The sequence below is a fragment of the Pantherophis guttatus genome, chromosome 4 (assembly GCF_059756535.1).
Source record: "Pantherophis guttatus breed Tessera chromosome 4, ASM5975653v1, whole genome shotgun sequence".
Classification (NCBI taxonomy): Eukaryota; Metazoa; Chordata; class Lepidosauria; order Squamata; family Colubridae; genus Pantherophis; species Pantherophis guttatus.
Genome location: NC_142066.1, coordinates 38,727,797 through 38,751,945, shown reverse-complemented (window position 1 = coordinate 38,751,945; position 24,149 = coordinate 38,727,797). Strand labels below are relative to the sequence as shown.

Below are 24,149 nucleotides of genomic sequence, written 5' to 3'. Positions count from 1 at the left end.
CTCATTATCAGTGTGGGTTTGAGTCTGCTTTCTGCGTGGATGTGTGGTGGTGACATCCTGTGTGTCTCTCGTAAGTGTGGGTCTGGTGTCATTCGTCGTGTTAGGGACTCGTTTGTCAATAAGGGCGGGTTTCCAAATGGCTGGTAGGTGGGAGGTATCGTCTCGTTTGTTCATGCTGTGTGGACGTTTTTCTATCTCGATGGCTTCTCTGATTATTCTGTTGTTAAAGTGTTCGGTTTTGGCGATAGTTCTGGTCTTTTTAAAGTCAATATCATGTCCTGTGGCTTTAAGGTGCTGGACCAGGGAAGAAGTTGGTTCCTCTTTTCTAACTGAGTTCTTGTGTTCTTCTATGCGTGCACTTATTCGTCTGTTGGTTTGTCCGATGTATGTGGTGGGGCAGGCGGTGCATGGGATTTCATATACTCCTTGATTTTCTAACTCAATTTTGTCTTTGGGGTTCCTTAGGATGATATTTTTTGGTTTGTGCAGAATGCTGTCTTGATATTATGTTTGTGGAGGTTTTTGCTTATTCTGTCTGTGGTGCCTTTTATGTATGGGAGGAGGGCTTTGCTGTTTTCTTGTTCTTGCATATTCACATATTCTGGCAATTTGAACCTTGTTTAAACCAAGTTAATGGCCTTTTAGGCTTCTTCTGCATGAGTAGAGCTCAGATTTTTTTAGTAAAATAAGAATTATATGTTGGGGGGGTGCATCAGGATTTTAGAGATGCTTAGGTGAGGCATGGCCAAAAAAAGGTCTAGACTTTCTTGAAGGAAAGTCCTTCAAGATAAGTGTCTCATGTTAAACCAGCTCGTACTGGCTTAAAATAATATATGAAAATCAGATGACAAAACTGCTGAACAGGTACCAAGGTGACTTCTATGCAGAAATTTGCCAATCAATTTTCAATTTAATAAAATTAAGTATAAATAAAATGTTTAATCCAAACAATTTGTTCAAGTCTTCTTCTTCTTTTTTTTTTTTTTTTTTACTTTGGGTTTCTGTGTAGGCATAAAAGTTGTTCACAATATGACAGAGAACATACGATGTCCCTGCAATTAACAGAAGAGCTACAATTACTTCTGCAGCATTGAAATTCCCTTTGGGAATTGCTACGGCCAATAACATTTTTTTAAAGCAGCTATAAAGGATGTTATTAATGTATCTTCAAACACCATAGCTTTAGGAGATCCAGCTGGCAAGCACAAAATTACTTTTTCCTCGTTCCTTCCTTCATTTGTCTTCCAAATATCAGTAAAGAAGGCAACTATTCTAATCTGACTATTGTCAATGTGGAATACACTATTAATAGCACAATAACTGAAAAAAGGGAACGTGGCTATTATCAATGTGGAACATTCTATTAATAGTACAATTGCAAAAAGAGAGCTGTCTGCAGTCAATACATTAGCAACCAGAATGATGCTATTAATGCTATTGCTATTGCTACCTGATGTAGGAAGCAAGTTTGGACATATTAAATGTGAGACAAAGCATGTTCTTCTGTCTGTTCCCAAGTATTATGAGCCAGGAGATTTCATCTATGGAGGCATTATTTATCAAACTGCCTTCTATATGAATCCATACCATTTCCACCAATATCCTTCTGGGCCCCCTTTGGGAAAAATGTTTGTATATGGATTATTATTTTTTTTCACTATGATGTGCAAGGGAACACTTCGCCTGTGATACTCCTTAACAAGTGGCTACACTTTATAAAGGCAATTGCTGTGATTTAATATAGCAAAATGCCTTGGGAAAGCATATCATTATAGTTTAAGGAGTTCCTTTACATCAATTCCTTCCTTCACTCTTCTGATTATTGCAGAAGCCATTCACTAGCAACAGGAGAATAGCAGGTTGCTTAACTCTAGCTAAAAGAATTATCTAATGATCTTTTAGTTTTATTATTTGCTTTATATTTTCATTCTTCTCCTGTTTTTAACTCTTCTCTGCATTATTATATGTCTTAAAAACAATATTTGAAACTTCTTAACAACTTAAGCATGCTTAATTTTGCTATAACTATTTTCATCCTGTATATTCCCCACTTCCAATACCATTTTGTTACAAAAAATTTCAAACTGTATTAGCTCTAATGATTTCTCCCTTTCCATAATCTGCTTAGCCTGGAGTATCACATGCCTTCTGCTCTTTTCCAAAGTCACTCCAATATTTGCATTCAAATATTCCTCTAAAATATTTTAGGTTCTGAGTATCTTCACAATGAATGACCATGAAAGGGATGAGGAAAGTATTTTGGGAAACTTAAAAACTTTTGGAATACAAATGTACATGCAATCTTAAATAAACACATGTTGCTCAGTGTGGGTTGCTACCGGTTTACCCCAGATCGGGCAAACCAGTAGCGATGAGTTTTGAACCCACCCCTGATGTTGCTTCCTTTAAAAATTTCAAGGGTGACCTATGATCCAAGATTGAACATTTCCTTTGCAGAGTAGTGACTGAAAATTACCAGCACATCTTGGCTTTGATATTTGCTGTGAAACAGATCAATCAAAATGCCCAAATGTTACCCAATGTTACCCTGGGTTTCAATATTTATGATAGTCACCTAAATGCAAAGTGGACTTACCATGCAGCAATACAATTGATTTCTCCAAATAGCAAACTTTTGCCCAACTATAAGTGCATAATTCAAGACAATCTTTTTGCAATTATTGAGGGACTGATCTCAGACATCATACACCGGTTTCCAATTCTCATGAGCCTTTATAAAATTCCACAGGTAAGTTCCCCCTCCTCCCCACTCACCTAAAGTGGTTGTTTTTGTATGCTTGAGTTTATGTGTTTTTGCATTCATTAGGGCTGGTTGTAGAGCCAGATTTTTAGACTGGATTTGGCATATTTATTCACCTATCAAGTCTTCCCAAATTTGTTTTTAAAATCCCACAGATATGTTCTGCCTTCCCTTTCTCCACTTGAGTGGTAGTTTCTTTCTGTATGTGCTTGTCTGTTTTTCCATTTATTATGGCTGGGAATACAGTCAATATATTTAGACTGGATCTGGCATTTTTATCTACTTATCTAGTCCTTCCCAAGTTCCTGAATTTGGCAGATTTCTTTGACAAGTATTAATGACATTTTGGCAGGATGTAAGGTATTGCAAATAAAGCTGCCTTTTTCAATTGACTGATGATGATTTTGACAATACCAGTGGTATTCAAGTGGTCCTTCAAATGTTTTGGGATTATTTGGCCACGACTTCTACATTTGTCTGCAGGTTTTTATATTCTGTGATTTTTTCCTCCTTGTCCTCCCCCCCACCCAACAAATTGAAATCCAGTTCTTTAACTGATATTGTCTTTCATACACACTGAGTTTTGCCCTTGCCTAGTTCATATATGGTTCAGTGGTACCTAATCTGATTGTCAGGAAAGGAGACAATCAATTTTACGTTCATTGAATTTAACATTCATTGTACATACAAATATATGTACATACATATACATTCACACCCACATATGCATATATGTAAATATATAAAGAAGTGTATAAATATATTTATAAATTTCAAGAGTAAAGCTTGACTTGGTGACATAGAACTGGATATGATGTCCTTTTTGCAATAGTATGCAGTGGTTAATCATTGCTTTCTTATGGAAGAGGAGGGGGGAAGAGTGGAAGAGGATTTTGTCTTATCTAACTAGTCAATCTTATACTGTTGCCCTGCAATTTTCTGGTAGACTCCTTTAGAGTATTGACAGGAGTGCATTATTGCTTTCTGAAATTGCATAAAATTTATTGTAAGTTACCATTCTATAAATTTTAAAATACATTATTTTTCAATAGAAAGTATTTTCTCTTTTCTGTTGTACAATTAATATTTATGCTATTTAAATATTTATGTCATATTAAAATTATTCTGCTGTACAATTCCATTATTTTTGTTTTTTGACAGTTCATGTATGGATCTGCTAGAGTTGAAGCAGGGGATATCAATCTCCCTTCCTTCTACCAAATGGTTCCAAATGGAATTTATCAGTACAGAGGTATCCTTCACTTACTTCTACATTTCAATTGGAAGTGGATTGGATTCTTGGTGGCAAATGGGATGAATTTAGACTGGTTCATACAGACCTTGGTTCCAGAGTTTTTTAAAAAAGGCATTTGTTTTGCCTTCATAGAGTTGTTCAGCAGTTCATGTTATAATGCCAATACAGGATTTTTTTTCAACTGTGTAGTAGCATTTTATGAAATAATAATGGATAATGAAGTAAGTGTCTTGGTTTTTAATGGAGATATACGTTCCATGATCTTTTTGAGATATTTACTAAATACAGATTTTAAAGAATTATTTGAAAACCCAAAAGGGAAAGTATGGATCCTGACTGTTGGGATGGAGTTGAAATACTTTATTAGTAAAAAAACCTGGGATTTGCAGGACTTCCATGGTGCAATATCATTTGCAATTCATGCCAAAGAACTGAAAGGATTCCGGCAATATATTCAGGATCTAAAGCCTTCTGTTGTAAAAGAAGATGGTTTTATCAAGGATTTCTGGACTCAAGCATTTGGATGTGCATTTCAAGATTCTGATATGGGAGATGAGAAGGAGAATATTTGCAGTGGAGAGGAGAATTTAGAGAGCCTCCCTGAACATGTTTTTCCAAAAAGAGTGACAGGCCACAGCTATAGCATCTACAATGCTGTGTATGCTGTGGCTCATGCTCTGCAAGCCATGTATTTCTCCAAATCTGGAAGAAAGTTTATAATGAAACAAAAAGAAAGGAAGAATTCTGTTCTCTGGATGGTAATGGAAGTGATAGTCACTTTCATAGCATTTACTCTGTATAAAACAAATGTGGGATAAATTGTGATTAGTATTGGTAGCAATATGTATAGAAGGAAAGAATGAATATCATCTGCAAAGGAAATGTCAAATCAAATGGATAGTTGTAATTACTTTTCACACACTTTGAAAATCTATCTATTGGAAATAATGATGAATAATATTAATAAATTAAATCATCACTATCCTTAACTTTATTACATAAAGAACTAATTAAAGATTTGAAGGATAATTAGAATCCCATTATGAGACATTTTGAATCAAAGTTATAACACAGTTATAGAAATAGAAATATGCTGAAGCAAACAATAAAAAGTCATGAATGAATAGTATTAGTAGCAATCTTTAAAATGTAGATTCAATTCATAAAGAATGAAAAACCTCAAACACTATGAAATGTGAAATTATGATTGTTAGATAATAGTAAAAAAGAAAATAATGAATCATCTTTGAGTGATATGAATGCTACTCAAAGATGATTCATTAAGTTGTTGATTTTTTACATTATATACCAATCTGACTTCCTTTCAATGGTATTAAGGAGATTTGTTTGCATTGAATTGAGCAGAACTGTTTGGAGCAGAAGAAATCTTGAGTCTCTGAAATATTACATGACTGTTTTTCTTTGTATTTGGTTCATTTATATGTTTTTGGAAGGGAATTTAACATTCCTTATTATAAACCTGGTCATCAGAACCTCAGAAATGTGATTTAGGAGGGTCTTATGACTTGGTTCTGATTTAGGCCCAGGGTTATTGTGTATATCTACCCCATGTCCTGTTTTTGCTGTTTTTCTCTTTTGAGGCTCTTAAATTTGTTGCTATGCTATAACTGTTTTAATTTTGGAGATGTTGTAAGACACTCAGAGTCTTTTGGAGAGAGCAGTTAGAGTAAATCTAATAAATAATAGCCATACATAAAGATCATAATAAAAACCAACCATGTTAATAATTGTTCTGTTATTATATGCAAACTTCCTAAAACTATTTTATTTTGTGATCTAGATGTTCCATTTTATGAGATCTGTATCATTTAACAACAGTGCTGGTGAAAATATTTTCTTTGATCAGAATAGGGAACTTATTCAAGAATTGGACATCATCAACTGGATTATAACTCCAAACCAATCATTCACTGGAGTGAAAGTTGGAAAAATGGATCCTCAATCTCCTCCAGAGGAAGCCTTCACCATTAACGAAGATGTTATGATATGGCACAGCTGGTTTAACCAGGTAAGAATTAAATGAAAATATTTTATATATTTTCCACATTCATATTTCAGCAAGCTGAATAACAAGGATTTCTCTCTCTCTCTCTCTCTCTCTCTCTCTCTCTCTCTCTCTCTCTCTCTCTCTCTCTCTCTCTCTCTGTCCCTCCCTCCCTCCCTCCCTCCCCCCCCTCTCTCTCTCTCTTGGTTATCTCTGTATTCAACAGTTCCATTTAATACAGAGGTAAGATTTTATGTATCTTGAAAAATTATTCATTTATTGATTTAACAGAATTGTATAGCAACACATTTTATATTATGTAAGCTTGGGTTATGCATATAATCTATATAAATAAAAATGTAAATGTCCGTTTGTACATAATCACACATTTCCGAAAGTTCTTCGCTGATTGCTTTCAAATTTTGACACAACGTTGCATTCGACTACAGGAGTGTTTTTATATAACTATATTATATACAAGTCACACTTGTGACAGGTAAAAACATGAAAAACATTGGAAAACATTGAAAGACATTGACAACATTGAAAAACATTGAAAAACAGCACCATCTGCTGGACGTAAAGCCAACATGGCAGCCTCCCAGCCCTGATTACGCTCAACAGATTTCTGCTCCTTATATTTAGACTCTCCATATTGCTTACAAGAAACTGCACATTTGGAAGGCAGAGATGCCCGAGGGCCATATCCTGCCACCAGGCTCGGCAGTAGGCAGCCGGCTCTCCACCAGGAAGCCCTCTCAACTGGTGCTTCTAGGGCTGGGTGGGGCCTGCCCGAGCCTGGCTCTGACCTCCCCCTCCCCCCCCACCCCACAAACTAGCCTCACCCACCGCTGCTGTTCATCCCCTTCGCCAGCCGCTCTTGGGACTCCTTCCAAAGAACACCTGGCAACAAGGTTGCCTGGGTCCGCCGAGCAGAAACCCTCCATCCCTCGCCTGGTCCGATTCGCACCTGGCCCAGTGCTACCATGGGCCCCGAGGTCAGAAAGACCAGCCACTAACTGGCGCTTTACAAATCCAATTGGTGAGCAGGAGATGGAGGCAACTGGAGTCTCAGGGTCGCCTTTGACCAGTGCCACCTTTGATTCCCAGGTGGGTGCTCTGGCAGTTCACGGAGCCTACACAAAAATTTCGGCCTCTGGCAGAAAAGGGGCTCTGGGGAGGCTTCGGGGGGGGGGCGGAAACAGGCAGGAGGGAGGATGGCCGGCCCTCCTTCGTTTCGCCTGGAAGAGCAGGAGATTTAATCATTCCCTTGCCCTTGGCAGGCAGGGGAGGAGAACTGCCCAGCAGGGGCCCAGTGGGGTGTGCGTGGCTCCTGGCTTTGCCGCTTTCTTCCTTCAGGTGGGAAGCCCCAAACCAGCCTCAAACCCCAGCTGCACCCCCTCCCTCACTCCCTTCCCTTCCCTTCCCTGCTATGCATCTCCCCGTCGAGCCCCCAGAGAATATCTGTGTAGGGAGGATGAACGGGGCCCATGAATTTCTGCTGTGGTGCAGAGAGCTGCAAAGGCCTGGCCTGAAAAGGTAAGGGTGATGGTGGGGGATGCAGGAAACAGAACACCAGACCTGAGCAACCATGTGTTCATAGCATTTCAAAATAATCTGATATTTGAAGGGAAAATATTCCCAAAAGTAGCAAGATCTCTTGGTTTTTGCATGATTTGATTTACTAATGTCCTCCTGACAATGATGAAAATTGTACCACATATTTTTAATGAATTAATTTGAAATTAGACTCTCCCAATTAACGTTGTTTATTCATTGATGGACAGACATTGCCTCTTTCTCTCTGTAATGCCCCTTGCCAACCTGGATCTAGAAAAAAAAGGAAAGAGGGGAAACCTTTCTGTTGCCATGATTGCATTACGTGCCCCAAAGGATCAATATCCCATCACAAAGGTGAGCATTAATATATATAGCTAAGAGTTTATTTTCAAAATAAACATTCATGGAAGATATACAGGTAGGTCATACAACCCCTGCCATATTCATGTATTTAACCATGCTCTTCACTGCTAATCACTTCTGTATCAGAATGTCCTTTATGATATATTTGCATTGTGTCAAGAAAATAAAAATAAGAATGGAGGGCAGCAGAACAGCAGATCTATCTTGCTGTTCAGTTCTAATATCACTTAATGTTTTGTTGTCTACTCACATGACCATTTATTTTAATATCTTCAATTTATTCCACTCTCTACAAATAAATTCTTCAAAAAATGCTGATATGCCATTTTTGAAGTGGATATGCAAAGATTTCAAATACTAAAGCGGACTTTGTATCAATTCATCATTCAACTTCTGGCAGTGAATGTAATAAAATTTTACTTGAGAATCCTTCTTTTGCAGACATGGCTGACTGTGTCAAATGCCCTGATGATTACTATGCTAATAAAGATCAGAACACCTGTATTCCCAAGATTATAAGCTTCTTGTCTTATGAAGAACCTTTGGGTATCAGTTTAAGCACAGGTGCCATTTCATTTTCATTGGCAACATTTATGATATTAGGAATATTTCTGAAGTACCACAATACTCCCATAGTGAAAGCGAACAACCGTGGCCTTACCTACATGCTACTTATTTCACTTGTGCTGTGCTTTCTTTGTGCATTGCTATTCATTGGCCAACCAAAGAAGGCAACATGCTTTCTCCAGCAAATAGCTTTTGGCATCGTCTTTACATTCGCTGTTTCTTGTGTGTTAGCAAAAACCATCACTGTGGTTCTCATTTTCATGGCAACCCAACCAGGATCCAGGCTCAAAAAATGTGTGGGGAGCAGACTGTCTTGCTATGTTGTTCTTTCTTGTTCTTTTCTTCAAGTAAGCATCTCTCTGGTGTGGATGGCAACTTCTCCTCCTTTCCCAGATATGGACATGCATTCAGTACCTGAAGTAATTGTTTTGAAGTGTAATGACTCATCACCAGTCATGTTTTATTGTGTCCTGACCTACATGGGTTTCCTGGCAATAGTCAGTTTCACTGTGGCTTTCTTTGCCCGCAAGTTGCCAAATAGTTTTAATGAAACCAAACTTATAACATTCAGCATGTTGGTATTTTGCAGTGTTTGGTTCACTTTTGTCCCCACTTACTTGAGTGCCCAAGGAAAATATATAGTAGCTGTGGAGATCTTCTGCATCTTATCCTCCAGTTTTGGATTGCTGGGTTGTCTATTTTTTCCCAAATGCTACATTATTTTGTTGCGACCTGACCTGAACAAGAAACAGTTCTTAATAAGAAAGCAATAGATTTTTTTTTCTTTTTAAAAGCATATAGCACTTTCAAAATAAGTAATACTCTTGGAGTGGATTGCTATGATATGAAAAATATTAAATAAATTCAGCTTGGTTTAGAGATGCCCTAAAATAAACAAATTAGCAAACAGGAAAAACATTAAAATCACATGCCTTTTTAGCTGCCCAATATTTTTGTATTAATTGATTCCTTATTTATTTGTTTTGTTTGTTTGTACTTCGCCTTTATTATTTTTACAAATAACTCAAGGTCGCAGAACATACCTTCCTCCTCCTATTTTCCCCATAATAACAACCCTGTGAGGTGAGATGGTTGAATGAGAATGAACTAGCTTTCATGGCTAAGACAGGACTTGAACTCACAGTCTCTTGTTTCCTATCCTGGTGCCTTAACCACTAGATCAAACTGACTCTTTTAGTCATAGTAAAAATGTTTTGGTTAGGAAGTAAGCAGGGTACTTTTCAGTGGTGAGTTTCAAATTTTTTTACTACCGGTTCTGTGGGCGTGGCTTGGTGGGCATGGCATGGCTTGGTAGGTGTGGCTTGATGGGCATGGCAGGAGAAGGATCCTGTAAAATCTCTATTCCCTCCCCACTCCAGGGAAAGGTTACTGCAAAATCTCCATTTCCTCCCAATCAGCTGGAACTTGGAAGGCAGAGAATAGATAGGGATGGGGCCAGTCAGAATTTTTGCTACCGGTTCTCCGAACTACTCAAAATTTCCACTACCGGTTCTCCAGAACTGGTCAGAACCTGATGAAAACCAAAGCCTTTTCCATCTGTTTCTCTCACATCATTGTAACAACATAAATGTAATTTAACATTCATTTACAATTCCCAGGTTTTTACCAAATATCATTGTTTTTAAAAATTTAATACCCACTCTAGAACTTATACACAAAGTCAGTAAAGAAACGTGGTTAAACAATTGACTTATATTATAGGCTCAATTAATTCTAATAATGGTGATCAACTTATACCAAATTTAGGGATATTACACTTTCTATAAATATGTCCCAAGATTTTCTCCACATTTATCTTGCAGCAAACTAGTAGCAATGTTTTTCTCTGAATTTTGTTTTTATTATTACTTCTATTATGTAACTAACTCTATTGTTTTCAAATACAAAAAAATTAATAAGCTTTCTGTTTTCCTGTAAATAGTGGGTAAGTACAGTTTCTTTGAAGTATTAAGGGTATAAATGTCATTACTTCAAAAGAAACTTTACTAAGTGTTAATATAGCTGAGTTGCATTATGATTGAAAATTAGATCTAATTTTGGATATTTGAGTTTTAATTGTATTCAAACTTAGGTAAGAGTGCTCACTATGAACGAACCACCATTTTTTAACATGAACTAATCACCAATAAAAAATCCAGGCATATCTCAGAATTGATTCAAAAGTTTAGTGTCAGAATTCTCTTCAGAATAAAGGGATGTACAGCAGGGATGGGTTCTAATTTTTTTTACTACCGGTTCTGTGGGTGTGGCTTATTTTGTGGACGTGGCTTGATGGTCATATGACAATTCTTTTGGATTTAGCAGAGGTACTGGTCTACCAGGATTTTAACTGGTAGACCAGTAGCCCCAGACCCCCTTGGGATCAAGCTGCAGCCCTCCCCTGCCTCCTAAGGTGGTGGAGCATGTGGAGGGGGATGCTTTTCAAGAAGGGCTGAGAGCCTTTTCAAGGGCTGAGAGCTGGTGTCTGTCCCACAAGTAAGATTTGGTCCAGAACCAACCCCAACATGAAGGTCTTTTATTTGCTCCTTGTACTCCTTGTCTTTGCATTTTTAACAGGTAATAAATTAAATTTCTGATGACGTAAAAATAGCTCATAACTCACCTTTCTAGACAACTATTATCATGTCTAAAAGCAAGATACTCTTCTCCATCTTTTTTTTTATTGCAAAAGTTTTACAATTACATTTTCACCCCTTTCCCCCCCCCTCTACCCACCCCAAACTTCCCATCCTCCCTAACCCTCCCTAACCCTCCCCTCCCCCCGGACTTCCACACAATATACTTATATCAGGTAAAAAAAAACCTTAATATAAAACTTATATAAAACTTGAACCCATCCCTCCTCCTTGTAAGTTTTTCATCTTCATTACACTGAAATATTTCTATCTTAAAATATCATTTTCAAATAAAAGCTATTTGGTACTTCCTAGTTTGATATTTGTTCTGAACATAATCTATCCACTTTTTCCATTCCCATTCATAAGTCTCTTGTGAACAGTCTTTTAAAAATGCTGAAATCTTCACCATCTCTGCAAAACTGGCCATCTTCAAAGTCCATTCCTCAATCGTGGGCAAAACTTCATTCTTCCAATATTTACCTATCAATAATCTCGCAGCTGTTACCATGTACAATATCAACTTTGTTTCACCCGTAGTAAAACCCTTAACTATACCCAATAAAAATAATTGTGGAGAAAATTGAATTTTTTTCTTCAAAACATTCTGCATGACCCACCAAATTTTTATCCAAAAAGCCTTAACTTTCCTACAAGTCCACCAAACATGATAATATGTAGCATCTAAGCAGTCACATCTCCAACATTTTGGCTGAACATTAGGGTACATACACGACAATTTTGGGGGGTCTAAATGCCATCTATAAAACATTTTATAGAAATTTTCCCTCAGATTCTGCGACTGTGTAAATTTAACATTCTGAACCCAAATTTTTTCCCATGTTTCCAACATCACTGGCTCCTCAAAATTTTGTGCCCACTTAATCATACAGTCTTTAACCAGTTCTGTTTCTGAATCCCTTTCCAACAAAACATTATAAAGCCTTTTAATATGCATTGGACCTTTCTCTTTTATATGTCTAACCAATTCTTCCTCATGCAACATAATACCAGTTTTTTGGTCCTCTCTCCGTCTCAATTGTAATTGATTATATTGTAACCAAGTTAAATTAATCCCTTCGTCCAACAGTGTCTGTAGTGTCTTCAACTGCCATCTGCCCGCATCTGTAAAAAGAACCTCTTTGTATAAAACCCCCCCGAGTGACATTATATTTGTATTCCACATAATATGACCAAGATCCAGCCATAGCGGTATTTTATAATCCCATTTGAATCGGTGCTTCTTCCAAACTCTCATCAAAGAGTCTCTAAGTATATGGCTTTGTTATCACTTTGTTATCATAAAATAAGTAAGCATGCCATCCAAATTCAAGATCAAAACTTTCAATATTCAATATTCCAGTCTTTTTCCTTCCAAACCAATCACTTGCTGAAGTCAAAGCTGCTGCTTCGTAATATAACTGTAGGTTTGGAAGTTTAAGACCTCCCCTTTCTGGAACATCTTGCATAATTTTCAATTTCACTCTCGGTTTTTTCTCGTTCCAGACAAACTTGTTCACTCCAGTTTGCCAGACTTTCAGTTGCTTATCACTTTTGAGCACCGGAATCATTTGAAACAAAAAAAGAAATCTTGGCAAAATGTTCATCTTAACTGCTGCTATTCTTCCAAGTAAAGACAGCTGCAGTTTTTTCCAAGTCTCCATATCTTTCTGCACCTCTCGCCACAAAACCTCATAATTATTTTGAAACAATTTCATATTTGATTCTGCAACCTGAACTCCTAGATATTTTACCTTTGGTACAATCTCAAAACTTGCCCTCCTTTCAAGCTCATGTTTACGATCTTGTGTCATATTTTTAACTATCATCTTAGTTTTTTTCTGATTCAGTCTAAAACCTGAAACTTTACCATAGTCTTGTATAATGTCCTTCATCTGGATTATTGATTCCATTGGCTGTGTTAGGGTAACAACCAGATCATCTGCAAATGCTTTTATTCTGTAATCCTCTTGCCTTATCATTATACCTTTCAAGATATTAGAGTCCCGTATTGTATTTAACAAGACTTCTAATGTTAAAATAAATAACAATGGGGATAACGGACATCCCTGTCTTGTTCCTTTTTCAATTTTAAACTCTGTTGTCAAACTTCCATTAATAATAATCTGTGCCTTTTGCTCTTGGTAAATTGCTGAGACCGCCTGTATAAATTGGTCCCCAAAGTCCATCTTTTTTAAAGTCTTTAATAGAAAATTCCAATCCACTCTGTCAAAGGCCCTCTTCTCCATCTTTTGTCTGGAGTACCATTTAATCCAGAGCCTTTTAATTCCAGAAGTCCAAGTTTAAAGAATAGTGGAAAATAAAAAATCGAAAATGAATACAGCAATAGAGAGGGATGAAGGAAGGAGAAGAGAGATGGAAGAAGAAAGGAGAGAGAGGGAAGGAAGAGAAGGGAGGAAGGAAGGGCAGGGAAATTAGAGTAGGAGTGAAGGTAAGAGAGGGAGGAAGAGAGGAGGAGAAGGAAAAAGGAAGAAGAAGTAGGGAGGAGAAGAAGGGGGGAAGAGAAAGTAAGAAGGAAAGAAAAGAGAGAAGTAGTAGGTTTGAGGAGAAAGATTGCTGTACAATAAAAAAGATGAAATGGAAGAAAGGCAACTCCAAACAAACATAAATATATTAAGATAAAGAATGAATTGTTAAACTTTAAAGAATAAAAGAGAACAAATATGAATAAATAGCAATAATTAGAAACACACATACAAACATACAATGTATTTTCTTTGAACAGAGTATTTGGCCGGTTCACAAATTTAAACAGTGTTTAGTCATTTCAATTAAATTTACAATTTCTATATTTCCTTTTTGCCATATTTATTCCTCATCTATTTTTGTAAAAAAACAATATTACCCTTCATCCTCATCTCTAATCTTAATCAAATTCAATTTTTCCCTTCTATTCTATATTATACCCCTTCCCATTGTCATCTATTTTTATATCCATCCTCACATTGGTTAATTATGTAATATTACAGTTGTTTAATACAAATTCAACATTTTAATATAAATCAATTAGTTATATAACTATCTTTTTTGTATATTAATCAATATGAACATGAATATTCCAATTATTTTCATGTAATCCAATTTCTTACAAATCAATTAATTATATTTACCAATAATAATAAACTAAATAATTTCCCCCATATATTCCTCCAAACTACAACTTAACCATTTCTGCTTTCAACACAATATACAATTAATAGTATCTCAATTATTACAATTCCCTAGTTAAATAGAGCTTTTTTTTCTTTTGTGTTTTTAAATCTTGAACTCTCCTCTTTTGCCCTAAATTTCCCATTTTTTGCACCTACCTTTTTTGGTGAGGAAAAAGAAAAAGAAATCTCTCTCTGCCTCATTTTGTCACGTTGCAGCAAAGACCATACTTTACTTTCGCGTTCTAACCCATTAGAGATAAAGTGGAAGAGCCCAAACAGGGTTAAACGAAGGAGATGGAGATTAAATACTCATATTCTTAGAGATGTAGGGTTTACTAAAAAGCTCCAGAGAGATTTACAATTGTTTTTTGAGGAGAATGAGAATCAGGATACGCCCTCAACATGAGTTTGGGATACAATGGAGGCTTATTGGAGGGGATTAGTAATATCATATAATATATATAACAATAAAGAAAAAAGAAAGGCTCAGAAGGATCTGCTAATCCATCTGGAAGAAGCAGAGAAGAGACTACAATGAGATCCCAGTGATACTGAAAAAAAAGAACAATGGATGACAATAAGACATAAATTAAACCTATTAGAACAGGAAGAATTGGCAAAAAAAATCAAACAATCCTAACAATATTATTTTGATAATGCAAATAAGCCAGGGAGATGGTTATCGTATAAGTTAAAAAAAGAGAAGGAGAAGGGGATTATGGATTGCTTGGAGAATCGGGAAGGCAAAATATTAGAGGAAGAGGACGAGAAACTTGAGTTCGTCAGACAATATTATGAGACATTATACAGAGAGGAGGAAATCTCAATTGATACTATTAATCAATACCTCGCCAAAGGGGAACTGCCACAGATAAAGGAGGAGGAAAGGGAAATGTTAAATAGAGAAATTACAATAGAGGAATTGAAGGGGGCAATATCTAAATTAAAGAGCAATAAAACCCCTGGCCCTGACGGCCTCCCAGGAGAATTGTATAAAAACCAGGAACTGGAAGAAATACTTGTACCAAAACTTCTGGCAATATGCAACGAGGCCCTGAGAGGCTCCAGGATTCCAGAATCGTGGAAGGAAGCGTTCATCACATTGGTAGAAAAAGAAGGTACCAACCCCAAACAAATAAAGAATTACAGGCCAATTTCCTTACTCAACCCCGACTATAAAATATTTATGGGAATATTAGCAGGTAGGATGAAGATAATACTAAATAATTGGATCCACCCCGACCAAAACGGGTTCCTTCCTGGAAGACAGATCAGAACTAATATGGGAGTGGTTATGGATGTGTTGGAGTATTATGAAATACACTCCGACAAACAGTTGGCCTTGGTCTTTCTCGACACCCAGAAGGCATTTGATAACCTAAATTGGGGATTTATGATCCAGCAGATTAAAAGAATGAATTTTGGGGAATGCTTCGAGAATGCGATAAAAACAATTTAGGACAAGCAGAGTGCAAATATTATACTGAATGGAGACATGACTAAAACTTTTTGGATCGGTAAAGGGGTAAGGCAAGGCTGTCCACTCTCTCCAATCTTATTTATATTAGCTCTGGAGATATTGTTAAGGAATATTAGGCAAAATAACAAAATACGCAGACTGGTAATTAGGAATAAAACCTTCAAAATTCAAGCTTTCTCTGATGATGTAGCGTTAATCATGGAGGACCCGTTAACGACTGGGCCAAAGGTACTGAAAGAGATAGACGAGTACGGGAAGTTATCTGGATTTAAATTAAATATGACAAAAACTAAAATGTTAACAAAAAATATCCCGAAAAGAGAACAGGAAATATTAATAGAAAATTTGGGCATCCAAATAGTTAAAAGGATAAAGTATTTAGGGATATGGATTACCACTAGATGCTCGACCTTGAAGGAGGATAATTATATGCCATTACTGACAAAAATCAAGCAAGATTTGGATTGTTGGGGGAAGCTACAAATATCGTTTCTAGGTAGGATAGCCACCATTAAGATGAGCATTCTCCCCAAATTAATATATTTGTTTCAAACCACTCCAGTTAGCATTGACAAAAAACTCTTTTTGGATCTAAACATGATAGTAAGGAAATTCATTTGGGGAGGGAAAAAACCGAGAATTGCGTTACGTTCCTTTCAGGAAAAAAGAAGTAAAGGTGGATTTGGGCTCCCAGTTTGGGAGATATACCACAGAGCTGCCAATCTAGTATGGCTACGAGAGTGGGCCACATTAAGAAACAAAAGAATTCTACAATTGGAAGGGCATGATCTGCTAAGAGGCTGGCATGCCTACCTTTGGGATAAAGGTAAGGGGGCAGGGATATGTTTCCACTGACACAAAATTAGAGATACATTAATGAAGACATGGAAAGAAATTAGGCGTAAACATTACTTTAAAATCCCAAAATGGATCTCTACAATGAGGCAATGATCTACCCAAACACAATAAGCAGAGAGAAAATGTTTACATACCAAGACATTTTAGACAACAGCGGCAACCTCAAATCTAATGAGACATTGAAAGAGCAAGGGATCCATATAGATTGGTGGCCCTATTTACAGATAAAATCCCGATACAGGAAAGATAAACAGGAAGAGGGAATAGAAGCGGGAACAAATAGCTTTGATAAGATATGTCTGGGCAATGAGAATAAACTATTAGCTAAATTATACTCCTACCTGCTCGAATATAATAGAGAAGGAGAAATACTTAAAGACCAAATGATCGCTTGGGGAAAAAATATTGATTCAAAGATAAATTTAGATGATTGGGAAGAAATATGGAACAGCAATGTTAAATTGACAAGAGCAATAAGCTATAAGGAGAATCAGTACAAAATGCTGTATAGATGGCATTTAGCACCATCTAGAATTGCAAAGATCTATCCGAATGCAAGCCCCAAGTGCTAGAAATGCAGCCACCATCAAGGTACCTTCTACCATATGTGGTAGACGTGTCCGGAAGCGAGGAAATTCTGGAAAAAAATACAAAAATGGGTCCAAGAAATATTAAGAAATATCTGATTATTCATATTGTTACAGCTGCTAGACTCTCCTATGCCAGTTGTTGGAAAGAGAAAGGATGTCCGACTGAGGAACAGATAGTCAATAAAGTATTGGACTGTGCAGAAATGTGCAGATTAACGTATGTTTTAAATGGAAAGGAAGACTCAGAATTCTATACGATTTGGGATCTGTGGTATAGGTGGTTGAAAAATAAATGCAAAAGTTAACTCTCATTAGGACAATGTATAATTATTAATTAATCTATATATTATTGTTGTATTATGTGTTCAATTTTACAAGGTTTACGTATAAATTGTATAATACCTAGATAATTGATTAGATTCCATATATGTAAATATACAAGATGACTACACATTGCCGAACCATAGAGTTTGAAATGTAATATATTCTTTACTCAATAAAATTTCATTAAAAAATAAAAAAGCAATAATTAGAAACACACATACAAACATACAATGTATTTTCTTTGAACAGAGTATTTGGCCGGTTCACAAATTTAAACAGTGTTTAGTCATTTCAATTAAATTTACAATTTCTATATTTCCTTTTTGCCATATTTATTCCTCATCTATTTTTGTAAAAAAACAATATTACCCTTCATCCTCATCTCTAATCTTAATCAAATTCAATTTTTCCCTTCTATTCTATATTATACCCCTTCCCATTGTCATCTATTTTTATACCCATTCTCACATTGGTTAATTATGTAATATTACAGTTGTTTAATACAAATTTAACATTTTAATATAAATCAATTAGTTATATAACTATCTTTATTAATCAATATGAACATGAATATTCCAATTATTTCCATGCAATCCAATTTCTTACAAATCAATTAATTATATTTACCAATAATAATAAACCAAATAATTTTCCCCATATATTCCTCCACAACTTAACCATTTCTGCTTTCAACACAATATACAATTAATAGTATCTCAATTATTACAATTCCCTAGTTAAATAGAGCTTTTTTGTTTTTGTGTTTTAAAATCTTGAACTTTCCTCTTTTGCCCTAAATTTCCCATTGTTTGCACCTACCTTTTTTGGTGAGGAAAAAGAAAAGAAATCTGCCTGTGCCTAATTTTTCAATGCTGCAGCAAACAGCAAAGCCAACACCCTGCTTTATTTTCAGTTTCTTTTTCAGCTTGATTTGCAAAAGGAGAAAAAAATATCTGCTCCAGCAATTTAGCTCTTTGCAGCAAGCAGAAGAGTCCTGCGCAAAACAGCTGAGAAAAAATCAGCTGAGAGTCGGGAGGCAGATCTAATCAACGGGCTAATTAGCCTATGCTGAAGCTGAAAGGAGTTGTTCTTTCTTGCTGTTTGCTTGCAAGGAGGTAACTGCACAGGCCAAAGGATGGGGGCCACCCCCTTTTGCCTCTAGCGCCCCCCTGCCACCCCCTTGCCTCTTACTGACCCCCTAAGGCATCCCACCGCTCCCCAGGGGGTGGTACCACCTAGTTTGGGAACCACTCATTTGTTTTCTTTTAACACTGATCAGCTGTAGGGTGGCCCTTTGAAGCCCTGTGGCAAGAGTTTAAACAGTTTTTTCCCCTCTAGCCGATCAGCTGGGACTCAGGAAGCAGCAATTGATTGGGGGTGGGGCCAAATAAAAGGTAAGAATAACATGGGGGATGGGCAGGGGGGGTGGGGGGCCAGAACCAGTTCGGTGACATCATATCATCACCGCTACCGGCTTGGCGGAACCGGGAGGAACCGGGAGGAACCCACCACTGATGTCCAGATATATTAAAATTACATCTTATATTAGTAAAATAGTTTCATAATTATGTAGATTATCATCCCAGGTTGTGCCTGAAGATATCTCTATTGGTCTCAGCATAGCAAACATTCTATAAAAAAGAAATATCAGATAGAAATAATCAACATATCAAGATGTATTAATGCAGGAAATTATAGAATTTAAGATGAAGTTTTCATGTATACAATTTAACATAGATAAAAAGGTAACAAGACAATGTGAAAATGAGCTATGTAGAAGTGATGAACATGTGAATGTGTAAAATGAGCTATGAAGAACATATAAAATGTATACATTTTTGTTAAGATTTATGGAAGAGGAACAAGTTAAAAATTGCATGATAAAATTGGGTATTAATTTTGCTGATAATTTATAGATGGATAAATCAGAAATGGGGTAAATGGGATGAAATTGACATTGTATTATAATTTAAGAGATAATTTAATAAAATGATGTATCATTGGTATATAGCACCAAATAAATTATCAAAGATATATGAATGTTAGAATTGTGAAAAAAATTAAGAGACATTTTATCATGGATGGCAGACTGAAAACCAGAACTCCTTTCACTGGGATTTATGGTCAGTCAATCAGAAAGAACACATGGAAGATTTACTTATATATATGGTTGTATATATAACCACAGCAAGATTATTAAATGCACAATGATGGAAGTAATGGCAGAACTAACTTGTTTGATTGGGATGAAACAATAAGCACTTTTTATAAGGTGTAAACTGTATATAAACTGTAAATCTTTTATAGATTTTTGGTTGAAAATTTTAAAAAAATGAAGTGATGATTTGTGGATTTGATGACCAAAAAACAGTCAAAGAAGTAGCTAAGGGACTTTCCGAAATATCACAGAGGGAATAATGTGTATGCCAGCATTTGTTGAAAAGAAGATTGGAATTCATTTTTATATTGTTCTTATTTAATCATATTTACTTTCCTTTTTTTTTCCTTCTTACATTCTTCTTATTTATTTATTTATTTATTTATTTATTTATTTATTTATTAAATTTATATACCGCGCTATTCCTAAGGGACTCAGGGCGGTGAACAGCGAACGATAAAAATACATGTAATACAAACGTTAATAATAATAAAAAAAAAACAATTAAAATATACTAAACATTCTGGTCCTAGATAATTCAAGACATCCCAGTTTAAAATAAAATCAAAAAGCAATATAAAGGGAAAGTTAGGCCAGGCCGGCCTGCTGAAACAGGAATGTTTTGAGGGCACAGCGGAAAGTGCGCAGATCCGGAATCTTCTGTAATTCTGGGGGGAGCTCGTTCCAGATGGTGGGTGCCCTCACAGAAAAGGCTCTCCCCCTGGGGGCCGCCAGTCGACATTGTTTGGCTGACGGCACCCTGAGAAGCCCCTCTCTATGGGAGCGTACTGGGCAGTGAGAGGCTATTGGTGGCAGAAGGCGGTCTCGTAAGTACCCCGGTCCTAAGCCATGGAGCGCTCTAAAGGTGGTAACTAAGACCTTGAAGCGCACCCGGAAGACCACAGGGAGCCAGTGCAGCTCGTGCAGGAGGGGAGCCACATGGGAGCGCCATGCTGCTCCCATAACTACCCGCGCGGCCGCATTCTGGACCAGCTGGAGCCTCCGGGTGCTCTTCAAGGGGAGCCCCATGTAGAGAGCATTACAGTAGTCCAGGCGTGAAGTGATGAGGGCATGAGTGATCGTTTTTAACGAGTCCTGATCCAGAAAGGGACACAACTGGCGAATCAGGCGAACCTGATAAAAAGACCTCCCGGCCACAGCCGTCAAGTGTTCTTTTAAAGACAGCCGTGAGTCCAAGAGGACGCCTAAGTTCCGAACCCTCTCCGTGGGGGGCAATGACTCATCCCCAATAGTCAGTGATGGCACCAACTGACTATATCGGGACGTCGGAAACCACAGCCACTCGGTCTTGGATGGGTTGAACCTGAGTCTGTTCCTCCCCATCCAGATCCGTACAGCCTCCAGGCACTGGGACATCACTTTAAGGGCATCATTGGGGTGGTCCGGGGTGGAGATGTATAGCTGAGTATCATCAGCATACTGATGATACTTCACCCCAAAACCACGGATGATCTCACCCAGCGGCTTCACATAAATGTTGAACAGAAGGGGTGAGAGAACTGACCCCTGTGGCACCCCACATACAAGGGGCCTCGGGGTCGACCTCTGCCCCCCTGTCAACACAGACTGCGACCGATCAGATAGAAAGGAGGAGAACCACCGCAACATGGTGCCTCCCACCCCTAACTCTTCCAACCGGTGCAGCATGATACCATGGTCGATGGTATCAAAAGCTGCTGAGAGGTCTAATAGGACCAGGATAGAGGAGCAACCCCTGTCCCGGGCCCTCCAGAGATCATCTACCAATGCGACCAATGCCGTTTCTGTGCTGTATCCAGGCCTGAAGCCCGACTGGAACGGATCTAGATAAGCCGATTCATCCAAGTACTGAGGAAGCTGTCGCGCTACCACACTCTCAACAACCTTCGCAATGAAGTGAAGGTTGGAGACTGGACGGTAATTAGCCAACACTGCTGGGTCCAGGGAAGGCTTCTTGAGGAGAGGCCTCACCACCGCCTCCTTCAAGGTGGCAGGGAAGACACCCTCTCTCAAGGAAGCATTTATAATCCCCTGGAGCCAGCCTCGTGTAAGGCACCAGCCAGGAGGGACACGGGTCCAATAAACATGTGGCCGCGCTTAGTCTGCCCAGTATCTTGTCCATGTTTTCCGGAGTCACAGAATCAAACTCTTCCCAGATAATATTCTCAAGACTTGCCTCCATCCTCCCTCCCGAATCTACCCAGTCAGAGTCCAAATTTTCCCGAATCTGAGTGATTTTGTCATACAGATATTGTACAAAGTCCTCGGCTCTACCCTCCAAGGGGTCCTCCCGCGCTTCCTGGTGGAGCAGGGAGCGGGTCACCCTAAACAGGGCGGCCGGGCGATTATCTGATGACGCAATAAGAGCGGAAAAATAGTTACACTTTGCCACTTTTATTGCCACCAGGTAGGTCTTAATATGAGACCTTACCAGTGTTCGGTCAGATTCAGAACGGCTGGCCCTCCAACTGCTCTCCAGGCGTCTTTTCTGGCGTTTCATCTCCCTCAGCTCCTCGGTGAACCAGGGAGCCAGGTGAGATCGAAGCTGGGTCAGAGGCCGCAAAGGCACGACCCGGTCCAAAGCTCCAGCGGCCGCCCTATCCCAGACAGCCACTAGGTCTTCAGTCGAGCCGTGTGCCAGAGCCTCAAGAAATGGCCCAAGCTACGTCTGGAACCTATCCGGGTCCATCAGGCGCCTGGGGCGGAACCATCTCATCGGTTCCACCTCCCTGCGGCGGGGTGTGGCGGTTCGAAGGTCAAAGTGAAGGAGGGAGTGATCTGACCATGACAAGGGCTTGATCGCTATATCCCCTATCTCGAGACCACTCAGCCACTGACCAGAGACAAAAACCAGGTCCAGCGTGTTTCCCCCCGTGTGAGTAGGGCCATGAACTAATTGGGTCAGGTCCATGGCCATCATGGAAGCCATGAACTCCTGAGCCACCTCAGACGCCTCACTGATGGATGGCAGGTTGAAGTCCCCCATGACCATAAGTCTAGGGGTATCAATTGCCACCGCGGCTATAACGTTGAGTAGTTCAGGCAAGGCCGCTGCCATGTGGCAGGGAGCCAGGTACGTAACCAGCAGGCCCATCTGCACCCCATGACCCCATAATTTAAATTTTGTAAATTTTTCCTTTACATAAATCTTTTACTAGTAGGAAAACTATCAATAAAATATTATTAATAGCATTATGTGAAATATCCTAGTTTCCCATTGACTTTCAATATTTTTTTAATAATATATCCTATCTAATCATCAAAACCATAAATAATAAATATATTTTATTTCTGTTTCATGCAAAAATGCTGAGTTTTTTACACACCAATTTAATGACTTTATCCTAACTAAAATCATCTGGATTCAACTCTGTGCTCCTGACCTAGTGATTTGATGCTTCTCTACCATTCATACATTTTTCTTTTGAATATTTACATTATATTTATGTAAGGTTTTTTTTACATAAAATGCTTAAGGTATAAAGGCTGTAGAAATTTATAATTTTCTATTGGAATATAAACTAGCAGAGGAAGTAGTTAAAGAGAATATGATCACATGGGTGACGAATTTTGGGTATGCAATAGAATTAAATAAGTGGGAAAAATTGTGGAAAAGTATTAATAAATTAACATTATCTGTACCATACAAAGAAAATGCTTATAAATTGTTCTATAGGTGGCATCTACCACTGGCGTGAATTTCTAAAATGTTTCCCGGCACATCTCCACTCTGTTGGAAATGTAAAATGCATAAAGGGACATACGATCATATATGGTGGTCATGTCCCAAAACTAAAAAATTCTGGAACAATATAAAAATGCAACTGGAACAAATAATAACTCAAAAGGTGCCATTAAAGCCAGAAACTTATTTATTAGGAATACCTACAAGCAAATATGAAAAAGAAATAATATATTTAATAACACACATTTTGACTGCAGCAAGAATTATATACGCATAAAATTGGAAACAAGAAGAGGTCCCGACTCAAGAGAAATTAATATCCAAAATTATGGAATGCACTGAGATGGATAAACTTACCAAGGAGATCCAAGGAAAGGAAGAATCTGAATATTATCTGGTCTGACAAAAATGGTATAAATGGTTAGAGGGAAGTGAAAAAAAAAGAGAAGAAGAAAGAAAGAAAAATTAAATAAAAGAAAACATATCAATAGAGTAAAATAAATTTTTACATCAAATGAAATTTAAGAAAGAGACACGAGATATCAATAAAATAATATCATTATATAAGGTGAGAGAGATATTTTATATTGAAGAATATAGGATATTGATATTGTAACAATTCAGATATTATAGGTAGATGTTATTAAGATGATGCTTGTTGTAAATTGTTTTAATTGCATTTATAAATGTATTATGTGGTTTCTTAAATTAATAAAAGTTTAAAAATAAAAAAA

The 24,149-nt window shown here is 37.6% G+C and overlaps 2 protein-coding genes across 2 annotated transcripts; both read left to right on the top strand.

Moving 5' to 3' along the window:
* The first annotated feature begins 2,530 nt into the window (after positions 1–2,530).
* LOC148114030 (vomeronasal type-2 receptor 26-like) lies at positions 2,531–4,834 on the top strand. Its single transcript, XM_087893644.1, has 2 exons — positions 2,531–2,749; positions 3,923–4,834. The coding sequence occupies exons 1-2, from the start codon at positions 2,531–2,533 to the stop codon at positions 4,832–4,834; spliced, it is 1,131 nt and encodes a 376-aa protein (XP_087749770.1).
* Positions 4,835–5,817: 983 nt separating this feature from the next.
* Positions 5,818–9,284, top strand: LOC117668918 (vomeronasal type-2 receptor 26-like). The gene is made up of 3 exons (XM_034422970.2): positions 5,818–6,045; positions 7,809–7,935; positions 8,386–9,284. Exons 1-3 carry the CDS (start codon positions 5,818–5,820, stop codon positions 9,282–9,284), a joined length of 1,254 nt encoding a protein of 417 aa, XP_034278861.2.
* The last annotated feature ends 14,865 nt before the right edge of the window (positions 9,285–24,149 follow it).

Coding starts and splice junctions, on each gene's coding strand:
- LOC148114030 (XM_087893644.1), top strand. CDS start 2,531: ATGTTACCCAATGTTACCCTGGGTTTCAATATTTATGATAGTCACCTA. Junction 2,750..3,922: donor GCCTTTATAAAATTCCACAG/GTAAGTTCCCCC, acceptor GTTTTTTGACAG/TTCATGTATGGATCTGCTAG.
- LOC117668918 (XM_034422970.2), top strand. CDS start 5,818: ATGTTCCATTTTATGAGATCTGTATCATTTAACAACAGTGCTGGTGAA. Junction 6,046..7,808: donor GGCACAGCTGGTTTAACCAG/GTAAGAATTAAA, acceptor ATTGATGGACAG/ACATTGCCTCTTTCTCTCTG. Junction 7,936..8,385: donor ATCAATATCCCATCACAAAG/GTGAGCATTAAT, acceptor CTTCTTTTGCAG/ACATGGCTGACTGTGTCAAA.